We start from the raw sequence: 17,876 nt of genomic DNA, 5'->3' as shown, positions 1-17,876 counted from the left end.
CCGGTGTTCAGGTCCTCCTCTGTCCCCTTTACTGGTTCTGGTTCCTGTGTGTGTGTGTGTGTGTGTGTGTGTGTGTGTGTATCCGGTGTTCAGGTCCTCCTCTGCCCCCTTTACTGGTTCTGGTTCCTGTGTGTGTGTGTGTGCGTGTGTGTATCCGGTGTTCAGGTCCTCCTCTGTCCCCCTTTACTGGTTCTGGTTCCTGTGTATGATGGAACAGGGATTTCTGTCTTGTTCCACATGAAGGATCTTGGAGTCTTGTCTCCGGCTCGTGGACGTTCGTTAATCTAACGATGAGAATAAAGTTTTGTAACAGAAACCAGCAGATTCTCCAGTTCATTTTAGTTATTATCCAATAAGCTAAAGTCCAGAACTGTTCTGGACTTCAATTCTAGGGGGATGCTGTAGACTTTTTGTTCAGTGGGGGGGCCATAGGGGGGTCCAAGGTCTGTGTTACAGGGGCCCCTGTTGGCCCCCCACCCCAAAACCGCCACAGGCTGTTTGAAACTACCTCTAATATCTTCTGTCCTGAGACGATGGGCCTTTTATGTTCCTGTTTTATCTAAGGCCTGAGTAACGTCAGGCCGCTGAGGGACAGGAGCCCAGCCCCAGGCCCCCAGGCCCCCCGGCCCCCCAGGCCCCTCTGCTGCAGATAAATTAACCATCAGCTCACTTTCAGTTCAGCCTTTCACTAATCTGAAGCTGCACCTTTACAGATCTACGGTCCGGGTAGGTCACCTTTTCTTTCACAGACTGATCCGGATTCATCTTGAAACCGGACACTTCATCAGACCACGTTCCCCTGCACGCGCTCAGTCACCATGGTAACCGAGTCAGGCTGACGTCAGCGGGATCTCCGGACAGTCTGTGTTTTATATCCACGTTACATCCTGGTGTCACCGCCTTCAAAGTAAAAGGTCGATTCTAACAGTGACGCCATTTTGAGTGGCACACTTCCGGTTTTGGTTCGTCTGACTTAAGCAGCTTCACGTCAGGGACCGAACCGACCGAACCACGTGATCAGCTGAAGCGCAGGAGGCGCTGCCGGGCAAAGTAGCCTTTTAATTTGAAAGGTGTGCTGGCGCTATGGCGGATATTGTTTCCGGTGGAGCGTCGTCAGTGTGACGTTTCAACATGACGAGTGAAGTCAGAATCACACCGAGCCGCGAGGACTGCGTGTATACCAGCTGCTACTGGTGAGTACTGCAACATGTACTCTGAGGTACTGCAACACAACATGTACTCTGAGGTACTGCAACACAACATGTACTCTGAGGTACTGCAACATGTACTCTGAGGTACTGCAACACAACATGTACTCTGTGGTACTGCAACATGTACTCTGTGGTACTGCAACATGTACTCTGAGGTACTGCAACACAACATGTACTCTGAGGTACTGCAACACAACATGTACTCTGAGGTACTGCAACACAACATGTACTCTGAGGTACTGCAACATGTACTCTGAGGTACTGCAACACAACATGTACTCTGAGGTACTGCAACACAACATGTACTCTGAGGTACTGCAACATGTACTCTGTGGTACTGCAACACAACATGTACTCTGAGGTACTGCAACACAACATGTACTCTGTGGTACTGCAACATGTACTCTGTGGTACTGCAACACAACATGTACTCTGAGGTACTGCAACACAACATGTACTCTATGGTACTGCAACATGTACTCTGTGGTACTGCAACACAACATGTACTCTGAGGTACTGCAACACAACATGTACTCTGAGGTACTGCAACACAACATGTACTCTGTGGTACTGCAACATGTACTCTGTGGTACTGCAACACAACATGTACTCTGTGGTACTGCAACACAACATGTACTCTGAGGTACTGCAACACAACATGTACTCTGTGGTACTGCAACATGTACTCTGTGGTACTGCAACACAACATGTACTCTGTGGTACTGCAACATGTACTCTGTGGTACTGCAACACAACATGTACTCTGAGGTACTGCAACACAACATGTACTCTGTGGTACTGCAACATGTACTCTGTGGTACTGCAACACAACATGTACTCTGTGGTACTGCAACATGTACTCTGAGGTACTGCAACACAACATGTACTCTGTGGTACTGCAACATGTACTCTGAGGTACTGCAACACAACATGTACTCTGAGGTACTGCAACATGTACTCTGTGGTACTGCAACACAACATGTACTCTGTGGTACTGCAACACAACATGTACTCTGAGGTACTGCAACATGTACTCTGTGGTACTGCAACATGTACTCTGTGGTACTGCAACATGTACTCTGTGGTACTGCAACACAACATGTACTCTGTGGTACTGCAACATGTACTCTGAGGTACTGCAACACAACATGTACTCTGTGGTACTGCAACACAACATGTACTCTGTGGTACTGCAACACAACATGTACTCTGTGGTACTGCAACATGTACTCTGAGGTACTGCAACACAACATGTACTCTGAGGTACTGCAACATGTACTCTGTGGTACTGCAACATGTACTCTGTGGTACTGCAACACAACATGTACTCTGTGGTACTGCAACATGTACTCTGTGGTACTAAGTAAGTAAAAAGTAAGTAAGTAAAAGTTTATTTCTATAGCACCTTTCACAGGTATAGGGCCACAAAGTGCTTCACAACAAAAACATTAATATCATAAAATACACACAATAAAAGCACTGCAACACAACATGTACTCTGTGGTACTGCAACATGTACTCTGTGGTACTGCAACATGTACTCTGTGGTACTGCAACACAACATGTACTCTGTGGTACTGCAACACAACATGTACTCTGTGGTACTGCAACACAACATGTACTCTGTGGTACTGCAACACAACATGTACTCTGTGGTACTGCAACATGTACTCTGTGGTACTGCAACACAACATGTACTCTGTGGTACTGCAACACAACATGTACTCTGTGGTACTGCAACATGTACTCTGTGGTACTGCAACACAACATGTACTCTGTGGTACTGCAACATGTACTCTGAGGTACTTCAACACAACATGTACTCTGTGGTACTGCAACATGTACTCTGTGGTACTGCCACATGTACTCTGTGGTACTGCAACATGTACTCTGTGGTACTGCAACACAACATGTACTCTGTGGTACTGCAACATGTACTCAGTGGTACTGCAACATGTACTCTGTGGTACTGCAACACAACATGTACTCTGTGGTACTGCAACATGTACTCTGTGGTACTGCAACACAACATGTACTCTGTGGTACTGCAACATGTACTCTGTGGTACTGCAACATGTACTCTGAGGTACTGCAACACAACATGTACTCTGTGGTACTGCAACACAACATGTACTCTGTGGTACTGCAACATGTACTCTGAGGTACTGCAACACAACATGTACTCTGTGGTACTGCAACATGTACTCTGTGGTACTGCAACATGTACTCTGTGGTACTGCAACATGTACTCAGTGGTACTGCAACACAACATGTACTCTGTGGTACTGCAACATGTACTCTGTGGTACTGCAACACAACATGTACTCTGTGGTACTGCAACATGTACTCTGTGGTACTGCAACACAACATGTACTCTGTGGTACTGCAACATGTACTCTGAGGTACTGCAACACAACATGTACTCTGTGGTACTGCCACATGTACTCTGTGGTACTGCAACATGTACTCTGAGGTACTGCAACACAACATGTACTCTGTGGTACTGCCACATGTACTCTGTGGTACTGCAACATGTACTCTGAGGTACTGCAACACAACATGTACTCTGTGGTACTGCCACATGTACTCTGTGGTACTGCAACATGTACTCTGAGGTACTGCAACATGTACTCTGTGGTACTGCAACACAACATGTACTCTGAGGTACTGCAACACAACATGTACTCTGTGGTACTGCAACACAACATGTACTCTGTGGTACTGCAACACAACATGTACTCTCTGGTACTGCAACACAACATGTACTCTGTGGTACTGCAACACAACATGTACTCTGAGGTACTGCAACATGTACTCTGTGGTACTGCAACACAACATGTACTCTGTGGTACTGCAACATGTACTCTGTGGTACTGCAACACAACATGTACTCTGTGGTACTGCAACATGTACTCTGAGGTACTGCAACACAACATGTACTCTGTGGTACTGCAACATGTACTCTGTGGTACTGCAACACAACATGTACTCTGTGGTACTGCAACATGTACTCTGTGGTACTGCAACACAACATGTACTCTGTGGTACTGCAACATGTACTCTGAGGTACATGAACACTGAGAGAAGCCGATGGAATCTAACAGAGAGATAAACGCAGTACTGAAGCTGTCATTCTCAACGTCCACATGAATATTAAAATCTCCTACAATAATAACTTTGTCCGTTTTAAGGACTAAAGTTGACAAAAACTCAGCAAATTCAGATAAGAATTCAGAGTATGGACCAGGTGCTCGGTACACTATAACAAAAAGAATTGGTTGCAGTGATTTCCAACTTGGGTGCGAAAGACTAAGAACAAGACTTTCAAATGAGTTATAGTTTAGTTTAGGTTTAGAGCTGATTAGTAGGCTAGAGTCAAAGATAGCTGCAACTCCACCTCCTCGGCCTGTGCCTCGAGGAATGTGAGTATTAATATGACTGGGAGGGGTGGATTCATTTAGGCTAACATATTCTCCATCACCCAGCCAGGTTTCAGTAAGACCAAATAAATCAATATCATAATCTGATATTAGTTCATTTACTAGTACACCTTTAGAAGAGAGAGATCTGATGTTTAAGAGTCCACATTTAACTCTCCTATTCGTTTGCACTATTGCTCTTGTGGTTTTAATTTTTATGAGGTTTTTATGCACACCCAGCCTCCCCTTCCTGGCTGCACAGGAGATGCCGGAGGACGGCTACCAGAGGCTAACTCAGGCCGTTCCGCACCGACTACCGGGGACTGGCTAGCTACAGTAGCTAAAGACTGATCTACCAAGGTGCGGAGCCGGACTTCTAACTCACTGAGCCTCGCCTCCATGTCTATAAATAAACTACACTTATTACACGTACCATTAACGCTAAAGGAGGCAGAGGAGTAACTGAACATCTGACACACCGAGCAGGAGAAAGTAGGAGAGAGAGAGGGAGAAGGAGAAGCCATCGCTAGCTGCTAAGCTAATGTCGCTAACGGCTAAGCTAAAGTACTGTAGCGTCAGCTACCAAAACTTTAGAACAACTATGAGATTGAACAGCAGTCACTAAAAGATGGAAAGAACTGTGAGTGCTTAGGCAAAATTACTGTAAACAGTAAGTGTTTAGCGAACAGTTGGCTGCTGTAATCAAACAAACGTAACTGGTATTCAGCGAGAGCAACACAACACGGTACCAACACACAAGCACCGGAAACAGAAATGAGTCGACACGCTTACCGCAGTACGTCAGCAACCTCCAACCACTTCATCTCACTTTTTTATTTTCTGAAGTAACATAAACAAAGAGGATCCCTAACATCTGTCACGAGACCTCGCCAAGAACATGTTCTACTGTTATAAATAGTACTTTGATCAAAAGAACAAAAAAAACATATGAAAGTGCTGATAAATAAGAGTCAAATGTTTAAAACTACAAAAAAAAGATCAGATCCAGGAAATACAGAAACAGTAAATAAAATACTAATATACTACTACGAGTACTACTACAGTGGGGGAAATAAGTATTTGACCCCTTGCTGATTTTGCAGGTTTGCCCACTTACAAAGAATGCAACAATCTACAATTTTAATCATATGTACATTCTAACAGTGAAAGACAGAATCCCAAAGAAAATTCCAGAAAATCACATCATATGAATTTATAAAAATTGATAACCATCTGATGAGGAAAAACAAGTATTTGACCCCCTGGACAAACAGCAAGTATTCTGGCTCCTACAAGCCAGTTAGTCTTTCTTTAAGACACAGCCCCAATCCCAACCAATTATCTACATCAAATACACCTGCCTCACCTCGTTACCTGTATAAAAGACACCTGTCAACACCCAAACAACCAGCATCCAACATCAGCACCATGGGCAAGACCAAAGAGCTTTCTACGGACATCAGGGACAAGATTGTTGATCTGCACAAGGCTGGGATGGGCTACAAGAGAATCGGAAAGCAACTCGGAGAGAAAAGATCAACTGTCGGTGCAGTTATCAGGAAATGGAAGAAGCACCACACCACCGCCAACCTCCCTCGGTCTGGGCCTCCACACAAGATCTCGCCTCGTGGGGTGTCCCTGATCATGCGAACGGTGAGGAATCATCCCAAAACCACAAGGGGGGAACTGATGAATCAACTGAAGGCAGCTGGGACCACAGTTACAAAAGAAACGGTTGGTAACACACTACGCCGTCATGGATTGAAATCCTGCAGCGCACGCAAGGTCCCCCTGCTCAAGAAGAAACATGTACAGGCCCGCATGAAGTTCGCCATTCACCACCTGGACGACTCAGAAGAGGCCTGGAAGAAGGTGATGTGGTCAGATGAGACCAAAATAGAACTTTTTGGCCTGAACTTGTCGTGTTTGGAGGGCAAAGAACACCGAGTACAACCCAAAGAACACCATCCCCACCGTCAAGCATGGTGGTGGCAACATCATGCTTTGGGGGTGCTTTTCAGCCAAGGGGACGGGACAACTCCATCGTATTGAGGGGAGGATGGACGGGGCCATGTATCGTGGAATTCTGGACCAACATCTCCTTCCCTCAGTGAGAGAGCTGAAGATGGGTCGAGGATGGGTGTTTCAGCACGACAACGGCCCTAAGCACACCGCCAAAGCAACAAAAGAGTGGCTGAAGAAGAAGCACATCAAGGTTCTGGAGTGGCCTAGCCAGTCTCCAGACTTGAATCCAATTGAAAATCTTTGGAGGGAGCTTAAAATTCGAGTTGCCAGGCGACAACCTCGGAACCTGAATGATTTGGAGGCTGTCTGCAGGGAGGAGTGGGCCAACATCCCTGCCGAAATGTGCACAAACCTTGTCACCAACTATAAAAACCGTTTGACATCTGTGCTGGCCAATAATGGCTTTTCTACAAAATATTAACATGCTGTTTGTCCAGGGGGTCAAATACTTGTTTTTCCTCATCAGATGGTTATCAATTTTTATAAATTCATATGATGTGATTTTCTGGAATTTTCTTTGGGATTCTGTCTTTCACTGTTAGAATGTACATATGATTAAAATTGTAGATCGTTGCATTCTTTGTAAGTGGGCAAACCTGCAAAATCAGCAAGGGGTCAAATACTTATTTCCCCCACTGTACTAATAAGAGTACCATAAATCATTCCTCATGTCAGTTATAATGATGATGTTGTTCTAGAGGAACACCTGTGATGTCTGACTGTTTGTGGTTCTGCCATCTGCTCTTATTCATCAGTGAAGAAAATGTTTGGAAACTCTGCGCGTTGGTCCGGGCTGAGAGAACTGCACCGCTGGAAGAACTGTTTGTGGTTTTCATCTCTAATGAGAACAGAATGGTGAGAAAACACAGGAGTGTGGTAGAACATATGTGACATGTTCTATAGACGTGTCCAAAACATCTGTCAGGTTCTGTAAACCATCTGTCAGGTTCTATAAAACATCTGTCAGGTTCTGTAAAAAATAAGTCAGAATATGTAAAACATCTCTCAGGTTCTGTAAAACATCTGTCTGGTTCTGATGTTCAGAGACGTTCTCTTTTTGTTCTCCATCAGGTTCCTCTGTGGAAGCAGAAGTCCGGACGTGGAGACCAGCCAGTGATCTGGGTCTGTAACGTTCCTGCTGGATAATAACTGTGATGTCACAGACCACTCATCATAATAATGATGTCATTAATGATGTCATTGTGTGTTTCAGGACTACCATGTGGTTCTGCTGCAGGCCGGTCCTCGGGTGGACCCTCTGGTTTATGATCTGGACTCCGAGCTGCCGTTTCCCTGCAGCCTGCAGCTGTACGCCGCCCAGTCCCTCCGCTCAGACAGCAACATAAAACCTGCGTACCACAGGTAACACACCTGAACACACCTGAACACACCTGAACACACCTGAACACCTCAGGGAACACACCTGAACACCTCAGGGAACACACCTGAACACCTCAGGGAACACACACCTGAACACCTCAGGGAACACACACCTGAACACCTCAGGGAACACACACCTGAACACCTCAGGGAACACACACCTGAACACCTCAGGGAACACACACCTGAACACCTCAGGGAACACACACCTGAACACCTCAGGGAACACACACCTGAACACCTCAGGGAACACACACCTGAACACCTCAGGGAACACACACCTGAACACCTCAGGGAACACACACCTGAACACCTCAGGGAACACACACCTGAACACCTCAGGGAACACACACCTGAACACCTCAGGGAACACACACCTGAACACCTCAGGGAACACACACCTGAACACCTCAGGGAACACACACCTGAACACCTCAGGGAACACACACCTGAACACCTCAGGGAACACACACCTGAACACCTCAGGGAACACACACCTGAACACACCTGAACACCTCAGGGGAAGTAAGACCTTAAAACCGAGTGTTTATAGAGGAAGTGACATCACAGTAAAGTGTACCTGCGTCTCTGGTCTTACAGGAAGTTGCGTGTCGTCCCTGCTGACAGCTTCCTGTTGAAGTTTGCATCCGATCGATCTCACATGAAGAACCCTGATGGATCGTGGAGGATGCCCCCCCCACCTTACCCCCCCATACACACCGCAGGTCACATGACACCTCGACTCACACGATGTCAATATGTCTGACGGTATTAACCACGTGACCTCACGATGACACCACTGTGATGTGTTTCCTCCTCAGAGAGTCGGATGAACCTGGATGACTTCATCAGTATGGACGCTGCCGTCGGCTGGGGGCGGGTCTTCAGCCTCGACCACTTCCTGCTAACGTACACAGGAAACGCATCATCATCGTCGTAACCATTTCAGCTCCCCTGCAGCAGGATGGTGGTGTAACCACGAACGTGCTGTCAAACTGAGTGATTTGTATTTCATCTGAATTAAATATTTTTGAAATGAACATCTGTGTGTAGTGATGTCACAGTGCTGATGTCACTGTTCTGCACGCGCCCAGACGGGAAAACAGATCTGGTCACATGTGACCACGAACAAAGATAATTACTGATGTTAAAAATCTTTTAGCCGCCTGGTTTTCTGATCTTAGGAAGGTGAATCACTGTGGAGGACTTCCTGCTGAGGACGGCGCTCAGCACGATGGCGGCGAGTCCGCACACAGATCAGGTGTTCAGATGGCTGAGGGTAACGTCGTTATGAGAACAGAGATCTGTGGTGCTTTAAAAACAGGAGTCAAACCTGTGTAAAACATTTGGGAGGTAATTTATTCCACTAAAGCTTCACTGAGGCCCCCGAGGACTTCATCCAAGCTGCTCCAGGAGCCGCACCTCTCTGCTCCACCTTCTACAGGTCAGCTTAGTTTGTGGTTCAAAGTCCAAGTTCCAAGCCCCCCGGTGCCTGCCGCGCGACTCGACCCGGGCGCCCTGCCGCGGCTCCGGGGGCCTGTGGCGAATAAACAATCAGAGTTTGAAATTAAAGCGACTTGCGATTACTGAGATATAAAATGAATGTATGTCTATGGGAGTGTTATTTCATATATGATTAATAGCGCCACCTAGAGGCCGATTGACAGCAAATTTCATACAGCTCCTCAGGAAGTCGTGCCAGATAAGGTCCCCAAGTCTGGTGTAGATGAGTCATTATAAACCTGATCTCTCCCTGTACTGATCTGGACTCGTGCTTGTGGATCTCTCCCTGTACCTGGACTGATGTTCCTGCTGAATGAGTAAATGTAAATTGTAAACAAAGCTCAGTGTTGTGAGATGGATTATTTACGTCACATAAGGGGGCGGGGCTTACCTCCCTCACATACGGGGGGCGGGGCTTACCTCCTCCACACTCAGCTGCGGACTGTTGTTGTTCAGCTCGGTAACAGCTAGCCGCTAGCAGCTAACACTACCTGAAGATGCCTTCAGACTGAGCGACGCTCGCGCTGCTGACCTTTCACCTGGCGATGGTAGTTATCTCGGGTTACCTGTAATTAACCCGGGTTAGCGGTAACGCTCCGGGATTTATGTCCTCGTTGTAGAGGACGGGCTTGCTAGCCACTTAGCTCCGTTAGCATGTTCCAGCTAACCGGCCAGTGTTATTAACGTTAGCTGTTAGCTTCTGTTTAATATAGAGATAGCTAGCTTGTCTTTGTGTTGTCGTGTTAGCTGAGCTGTTCGCTTGTGTTATGTTTCAGACAGGCTGCTAATGTGGCTAAATGTCTGTTTAATGATTCGGTTCTTTAAGCTAACAGCTAGTTTAAGCTAACGTTAGCTGTTAGCTGGAGCTAACGGGGGTCTGATGCCTTTGTTTCGGTCCGGAGCGGGTTTACGGTGTGAGGTTAGCTCTGTTAGCTCCGTTAGCAGGTAGATCCCGCACAGACACACCAGCCTGTTTTGTTTTTAATGTTTTACCGTTGGACTGTAGCTGATGCTAAGCTAACAGGTAACTCGGCAGCAGAGCTTCTTTGTGGGACCTGCCAGCTGTTTCCCGACATGCAGCTGGCGGCTCCTCCAGCTGTTTAGTGACCTTGGACTCGTCTTCATCATCATCAGGACCTAGCTGGGTCAGTATGGCCCTCAGACCAGGCTGCAGGCAGAGCCGCTGCAAACCTTTCCTCTACCTGCTTATCCTGTCAGGTGAGTTCAGGACTCAGGATCAGCTGTAGGACCTGATCCTGTTAGTCCTTCACACCCACACAACCCCAGCAGGTGGTCTCACATCATTTCCTGTCCAACATCTGGACAGAAACGTGCTTCCTCCAAACAAAGGTGGCCATCAGTGTTATTTTCTGTTTTGCAGCAGATGTTTCATCAGGAGCCAGATGTTCGATGTGCTGTTAGCGTGCAGATGTTCAGATTACTCTGATTAAACCACGAAGGTGTCGATGACGTCGTCCTGATTCTGCCATTCAGCAGTGTTTCCTTATTTTAGATTTGTTCTGCGCACACTCAGCTCAAATAATCACAACCCGCAATTACTAAACATAAAAGTGATAAACATTTAGCTGTGACTTAGTTTCAACAAACGATCAAACTGAAATAACGACATCAGGTCCGTCAGCAAACAAGGCGAAGTCTGTTCCTGCGTTTCTGCCCTCTCTGATGGGGATTAACGGGCCGTCGCTGCAGAACAGGAAGAAGCCGCTTTCACTGAGGCGTTCTGAGAACAGCTGCAGCTAAAGAACAAACGTAGGAAGATGTTGGTGACTGAGGCTGGAACAGCGATGCTAATGCTAGCTGCTTAGCAGCCTCATGCTAATGCTAGCCGCTTCCTGTTAACGGTGTCTGTGTGTTTCCCAGGATGCATCGCTGCGTCTCAGAGCAACGACAACGTCTACGTGTCGGGGATTTCTAACGGTGAGTTCACAACCACGATGATGTCACGTCAGACTCAAACGTCTCAGGGTGAATCTAACTCTCTGCCCCCCCTAGCCTGTGGCGAGGTGGCGGAGCTCCTGCGGGCGTCCAGCGGCGTGATCACCAGCCCCGGATGGCCCTTCCAGTACCCGGCCAGACTGAACTGCAGCTGGAACATCAGGGCTCGGCCCGGGGACGCCATCACCATCAGGTAACGCCGGTTACATGGTTACACCACATCGGTCTGATCCAGAGTCCTCAGACCACGTTCCACATCAGTCTGATCCAGTATGCAGATCCTCCTTATCAACACCTGGTCCTTATAGAGCACCGATTCTTTTTGGCAAAAACATGTCCCACTAACTGCACAAATTTAGTTTATTTTCATCTACTTGTTTTAAATTGTGTGACAGCCCAGAACCCACAAAATCCACCGTCCTCAGACAAGAGATTTCAATTTGATAAAAAGGAGGAAAAAATCATTTTACATGTATATTATATCGGCCCGATGAAAGAGTAGAGTGAACAGACTCTTTAAACTTAGAAGCAGTGAATTTTCAACAGCATTAGTTTTTCATTGCTCAAAATCTGTCACCACCGTCACATATTGATGAAAGAGCAATAAAATCAGGCAGCTACACGGTCAGCTATATTCCCGAGGACCCTCCACATTTCCTAAATGCAACGGTCGAACAAGCTCCTGTAATTTGCTATATTTTAAATATGTTTTGTTGACATATTTAGTGATGTTGCTAATGTCACAACCAAAATGTGTCAACAGCGTCTCTTTTGTACAGAAAGGATTATTTTAAATTAGAAACGCATGCATTTTCTGTAGAGGCCAGAGGGAAAACATACATCTATTTATAATATACATAATTTCCCTTTTGTTTCTTCAACAAATACTGCACTTCTACAGTTTTTTCTTACTTTATGTATCCCCAATGTATAACAATAGAAATTCTTCTTAAGAAATCTCTCCTAATACACCAGACAAAACAGTTTGGGCTGACATACAATTCTTCTCAAAAGAAAAGGACCAGATGGGTCTTTCTTTGTTTTAAATGTATATGGTTAGAATCTGTTCCTACAATGCAGTTGATTTATGAAATTCATGGTAACTTTGAAATTAAAAATGTAGTTTTTATGCCCCAAATTGTGATTCTGTATACTTAATGCTAATGATGAATGTTGCATAATGTATAAGTTTTTAAAAGAGCACATGTGAAATAGTACAAAAAATGAACAACATTTAATAACATATATATGTACCTATGGTGTAGACGCAATGATTTTAAAGCTCTAAGTCATTATAAGACTGACTAAATAAGATTTTTATTGTGTCCGACGGTGTTGACAAAGTAAAGAAAAGACAAGACAAGCAAAACACATATTTTATGAAAAAATTACAAAATCAGGAGGTTGCACCAAAATATTGCTAGATTGGTGAGATCTTGTACAATAAACACATACATTTATATTTCTTATTAATATTATATTTTATTTCTTTCGAAAATTAAAACCTGTTTTATCCAAATTCTCAAGAATCAGTGCGAGACATGAATAGGACTGGTACCATTTCAGAGTGTTCAGTATCAGAGTTCGCTGAAGAACCAGGGTCCGTCTCACAGAAAGTTCCGCTCTGCAGTCTGAAGTTAAAACAAAGAGGCTGCGCTCAGACTGCAGGCCTTAATGCTCAATTATGATTTCTTTCCCAGATCCGATTTTTTTTGTTTGACAGTTGTGAACTGTCTGCGGCCTGAAAGTGACCCCCACGCGCAGAAGAAGAACACGACGTCACACGCAGCAGCAGCTATGCAGGCTGCAGAAGTAAACAAAGAGCCACAGAGGTTAACTCACAGGAGACTCCCGTTTTTCACTGTCCTCTCACGGGTCACATTTCTTTCAAGTGTTCACAACTTTCTGTTCTTTTCTTTACGGCTTCTGGTGCTGTACAACACAACTGCCCCACAGCTGCCTTCCTCCGTCTCCCCACTGTGTCCGCTCGGACAGGCAGCATGCACGTAGCTCAGCAGAGAGCCGGCGGTCTGCTGGATTTCTGCTGTAAGAGAGGGAATCTGTGAGCAAATGACAGCGAGGTAGAGGAGGAAGAGCATGTTTAATAAAGGCTTTTGTTCAGCGCGGCTCCATCTACAGCAGAACTGCTGCTCTACAGTGACGTCAAAGTCGCATCAAATGCGACCTGAGTGTCCAGAATCAGACATGTGACTTGGCCTGTTCACGCTGTCATAAAGAGATCAGATCTGAGTCACATATGGGCAAAAAAATCGGGCTTGGGTCACTTTGGCCTGCAGTCTGAACGCAGCCTTAGACAGGATTTTCCCCACTTTGGTATTAGCCCTGTCTTATCTCAGGTCAGGAGATCTTAAATACTCGATCCAACGTCGCTTATCAACTTTTATGTCTGTTACCTAGCAACCGATCCCACTTTTCTCATCTCGCGAGCTTTTACATTCACTGAAAATGGAGCAGAAACAACAACTATCATTGGACTCAAGTCAGATGTGTTAGAGGGGAGAAATCCAAATTCTGAGAGATTACAGACAGAGAGTGGGCCAAGATGGCGGACACAGTTTCAGTAAAAGCCATGTGGACTAAAGCAGTTCAGAACCAGGTAACAGGCTTCAGAACCAGGTAACAGGGTTCAGTACCAGGTACAGGGTTTAGAACCAGGTAACAGGGTAACATGGTTCAGTACCAGGTAGCAGGGTTCAGTACCAGGTAGCAGGGTTCAGAACCAGGTAACAGGGTTTAGAACCAGGTAACTGTGTTCAGGAACCAGGTAACAGGGTTTAGAACCAGGTAACAGGGTTCAGTACCAGGTAGCAGGGTTCAGTACCAGGTAGCAGGGTTCAGAACCAGGTAGCAGGGTTTAGAACCAGGTAACTGTGTTCAGGAACCAGGTAACAGGGTTTAGAACCAGGTAACAGGGTTCAGTACCAGGTAACAGGGTTCAGTACCAGGTAGCAGGGTTCAGTACCAGGTAACAGGGTTCAGTACCAGGTAACAGGGTTTAGAACCAGGTAACAGGGTTTAGAACCAGGTAACAGGGTTCAGAACCAGGTAACAGGGTTCAGAACCAGGTAACTCTGTTCAGGAACCAGGTAACAGGGTTCAGAACCAGGCAGCAGACAGGTAACGGGGTCCTCATTCTGTCCGCCCGTAGCTTCCAGGACTTTGACCTCCAAGGTTCCCACCGTTGCTCCTCGGACTGGATGTCCATCAGCAGCTACAGGAACCTGGACGGGCTGCGGGTCTGTGGTTCCTCCCTGCCGCCGCCATACATCTCCTCCCAGGACCACGTCTGGATCCACTTCCGCTCGGATGACAGTCTGACGGGGAAAGGCTTCAGACTGTCCTACATCGCTGGTGAGGATTTAGGACTGTGATGGTGTGTGGAGTTAGAACATGGATCCGGCCTCCTGCTATGGCTGTTACATGAGTGGTTTACAGAGCCAACCGAAGTGACTTAGTTCTGGGTCAGTGGCCTAAACAAAGACCCAGATCAGGTTCAGGGCCGATGGCTGGCAGTGATTAATCCATACCTAATAATCCCCTGTAGGTAAGCCAGAGGCGCCCAGCTGCGACGTGGACCAGTTCCACTGCTCTAATGGGAAGTGCGTCCCGGACTGGTGGCGCTGTAACTCCATGGACGAGTGCGGGGACAACTCGGACGAGGAGCTGTGTGTGGACTCGCCGTTCTCCTTCCAGCCCTGCAGCCTGAACCAGTTCCCCTGCCTGTCCCGCTACACCCGGATCTACACCTGCCTGCCGCACAGCCTGCGCTGCGACGGCAGCATCGACTGCCAGGTAACAAACCCGTTCACAACCCGGTCCAGAACCAGACAGCACCCGGTCACAGTGGCACTAATCCTCGGGGACTCAGTCAGACTTATTCTGGCAGCTCGTGATCCGGTTTACTACCGATCGAATGTAAAAACAGTTTAGAAAATACACGAGTACGCATGTTGGTTGTGGACCGTGTATTCCCGATGATACTGAACCAGAACAGCGAGTCTCCAGTGAAGCAGCTGCAGACACACAGCGTCATTCAGTTCAGGTATTGGCTTCATCTGCCCAAAGATTTGTTACCTGACGTACCCAGGTCTGGGTCACGGCGGTCCACATGTCCTTCCTGTAGGATCCCAAGGTGTTCCCAGGCCCGTGCCAGTCTGCCTCAGCGTTTTTAAAATCTATTTTAACAAAAGAAAAGTACAGTTACTGTACCGGACCTGGGACCGGTACCCAGCCTGGGAAATTGGACTGTCCGGACAGACGAGCAGCTCCTGCTACGGCCTGGTACCACTACGCTGATCAGACTTGACTTCAGACAGAAACAAACATGGAGGCAGACTGTTGTTTCTACTCGTGGTTCATGGTTCAGTTTTTGTCACGCCCCCCCTGCAGTGGCCCCTAGGGGCCACTCCCTCTGTTTGAGAACCAGTGGTTTAAACACCTTATCTCTTGCGAGCAGTACATGTTCCGACAGTATCTGCAGTCCGGGTCAGCGGTTCTCCTCTCTGCTGAAGTGGACCAGGCTGAACCCGCTGGGAACAGTTTCAGCTTGTCTGATGTTCTTTTTGTTGAACAGGACCTCGGGGACGAGATCGACTGTGATGTTCCCACTTGTGGAGAATGGTTGAGGAACTTCTACGGTTCCTTCAGCTCTCCAAACTACCCAGACTTTTACCCCCCAGGAAGTAACTGCACCTGGCTGATCGACACCGGAGACCACAGGAAGGTACTGTCTGACCTCCTCGCCTGAACACCTGAACCTGGCAGAGACCAGGTCCTTCAAGTCCCCATGAAGGAACCTAACGTCCTTCTTCCTTTTCCTGCAGGTCATCCTGAGGTTTACAGACTTCAAACTCGATGGTACGGGTTACGGCGACTACGTGAAGGTATACGACGGCCTGGAGGAGAACCCTCGCCGTCTCCTCAGGGTGTTGACCGCCTTCGACTCCAGAGCGCCGGTCGCTGTGGTGTCATCGTCTGGTCAGCTCCGAGTTCACTTCTACGCTGACAAGATCAACGCCGCCAGAGGTTTTAACGTCACTTACCAGGTGTGTGTAATAGAACCTGTTAAACCTGACTCTCTGTGTTCTGAAGGGGGACGGGTTCTGTTGAACTTGTGTCTGTGTTCTGAAGGGGGACGGGTTCTGTTGAACTTGTGTCTGTGTTCTGAAGGGGGACGGGTTCTGTTGAACTTGTGTCTGTGTTCTGAAGGGGGACGGGTTCTGTTAAAATTGTTTCTGTGTTCTTAAGGGGGACGGGTTCTGTTAAACTTGTTTCTGTGTCTGTGTTCTGAAGGGGGACGGGTTCTGTTGAACTTGTGTCTGTGTTCTGAAGGGGGACGGGTTCTGTTAAACTTGTTTCTGTGTCTGTGTTCTGAAGGGGGACGGGTTCTGTTGAACTTGTGTCTGTGTTCTGAAGGGGGACGGGTTCTGTTAAACTTGTTTCTGTGTTCTGAAGGGGGATGGGTTCTGTTAAACTTGTTTCTGTGTCTGTGTTCTGAAGGGGGACGGGTTCTGTTGAACTTGTGTCTGTGTTCTGAAGGGGGACGGGTTCTGTTAAACTTGTTTCTGTGTCTGTGTTCTGAAGGGGGACGGGTTCTGTTAAACTTGTTTCTGTGTTCTGAAGGGGGACGGGTTCTGTTGAACTTGTGTCTGTGTTCTGAAGGGGGACGGGTTCTGTTAAACTTGTTTCTGTGTTCTGAAGGGGGACGGGTTCTGTTGAACTTGTGTCTGTGTTCTGAAGGGGGACGGGTTCTGTTAAAATTGTTTCTGTGTTCTTAAGGGGGACGGGTTCTGTTAAACTTGTTTCTGTGTCTGTGTTCTGAAGGGGGACGGGTTCTGTTGAACTTGTGTCTGTGTTCTGAAGGGGGACGGGTTCTGTTAAACTTGTTTCTGTGTCTGTGTTCTGAAGGGGGACGGGTTCTGTTGAACTTGTGTCTGTGTTCTGAAGGGGGACGGGTTCTGTTAAACTTGTTTCTGTGTTCTGAAGGGGGATGGGTTCTGTTAAACTTGTTTCTGTGTCTGTGTTCTGAAGGGGGACGGGTTCTGTTGAACTTGTGTCTGTGTTCTGAAGGGGGACGGGTTCTGTTAAACTTGTTTCTGTGTCTGTGTTCTGAAGGGGGACGGGTTCTGTTGAACTTGTGTCTGTGTTCTGAAGGGGGACGGGTTCTGTTAAAATTGTTTCTGTGTTCTTAAGGGGGACGGGTTCTGTTAAACTTGTTTCTGTGTCTGTGTTCTGAAGGGGGACGGGTTCTGTTGAACTTGTGTCTGTGTTCTGAAGGGGGACGGGTTCTGTTAAACTTGTTTCTGTGTCTGTGTTCTGAAGGGGGACGGGTTCTGTTGAACTTGTGTCTGTGTTCTGAAGG

The 17,876-nt window shown here is 47.0% G+C and overlaps 2 protein-coding genes across 2 annotated transcripts in view; both read left to right on the top strand.

Annotated features, from left to right (window-relative positions):
- Positions 1-966: 966 nt before the first annotated feature.
- Positions 967-9,075, top strand: wdyhv1 (WDYHV motif containing 1). The gene is made up of 6 exons (XM_038724446.1): positions 967-1,193; positions 7,411-7,510; positions 7,727-7,777; positions 7,869-8,017; positions 8,636-8,760; positions 8,857-9,075. The coding sequence occupies exons 1-6, from the start codon at positions 1,132-1,134 to the stop codon at positions 8,973-8,975; spliced, it is 606 nt and encodes a 201-aa protein (XP_038580374.1). The 5' UTR covers positions 967-1,131; the 3' UTR covers positions 8,976-9,075.
- A 909-nt stretch (positions 9,076-9,984) lies between these two features.
- lrp12 (low density lipoprotein receptor-related protein 12) overlaps positions 9,985-17,876 on the top strand; it is a 17,958-nt gene continuing 10,066 nt past the window's right edge. The window contains exons 1-7 of the mRNA XM_038724435.1: positions 9,985-10,756; positions 11,420-11,476; positions 11,552-11,687; positions 14,664-14,866; positions 15,060-15,307; positions 16,089-16,238; positions 16,339-16,560. Of these exons, the coding sequence (XP_038580363.1) occupies positions 10,690-10,756; positions 11,420-11,476; positions 11,552-11,687; positions 14,664-14,866; positions 15,060-15,307; positions 16,089-16,238; positions 16,339-16,560 (1,083 nt within the window). The 5' untranslated portion in view covers positions 9,985-10,689. The remainder of the gene's footprint in view (positions 10,757-11,419; positions 11,477-11,551; positions 11,688-14,663; positions 14,867-15,059; positions 15,308-16,088; positions 16,239-16,338; positions 16,561-17,876) is intronic.

Source organism: Micropterus salmoides, unplaced genomic scaffold, assembly GCF_014851395.1.
Source record: "Micropterus salmoides isolate LMB-PRFRI ecotype aquatic unplaced genomic scaffold, ASM1485139v1 Ms_hic_scaffold_17, whole genome shotgun sequence".
In the NCBI taxonomy this organism is placed as follows: Eukaryota; Metazoa; Chordata; class Actinopteri; order Centrarchiformes; family Centrarchidae; genus Micropterus; species Micropterus salmoides.
Note: the sequence above shows the minus strand (reverse complement) of the source record. Positions and strands in the feature narration are given on the sequence as shown.

Bases quoted from the DNA above. Each gene is read 5' to 3' on its own strand.
- wdyhv1 (XM_038724446.1), top strand. From the start codon at position 1,132: ATGACGAGTGAAGTCAGAATCACACCGAGCCGCGAGGACTGCGTGTAT. The intron at 7,778-7,868 runs GTCTGTAACGTT...TGTGTGTTTCAG, and splicing joins GAGACCAGCCAGTGATCTGG to GACTACCATGTGGTTCTGCT. The intron at 8,761-8,856 runs GTCACATGACAC...TTTCCTCCTCAG, and splicing joins CCCCCCCATACACACCGCAG to AGAGTCGGATGAACCTGGAT.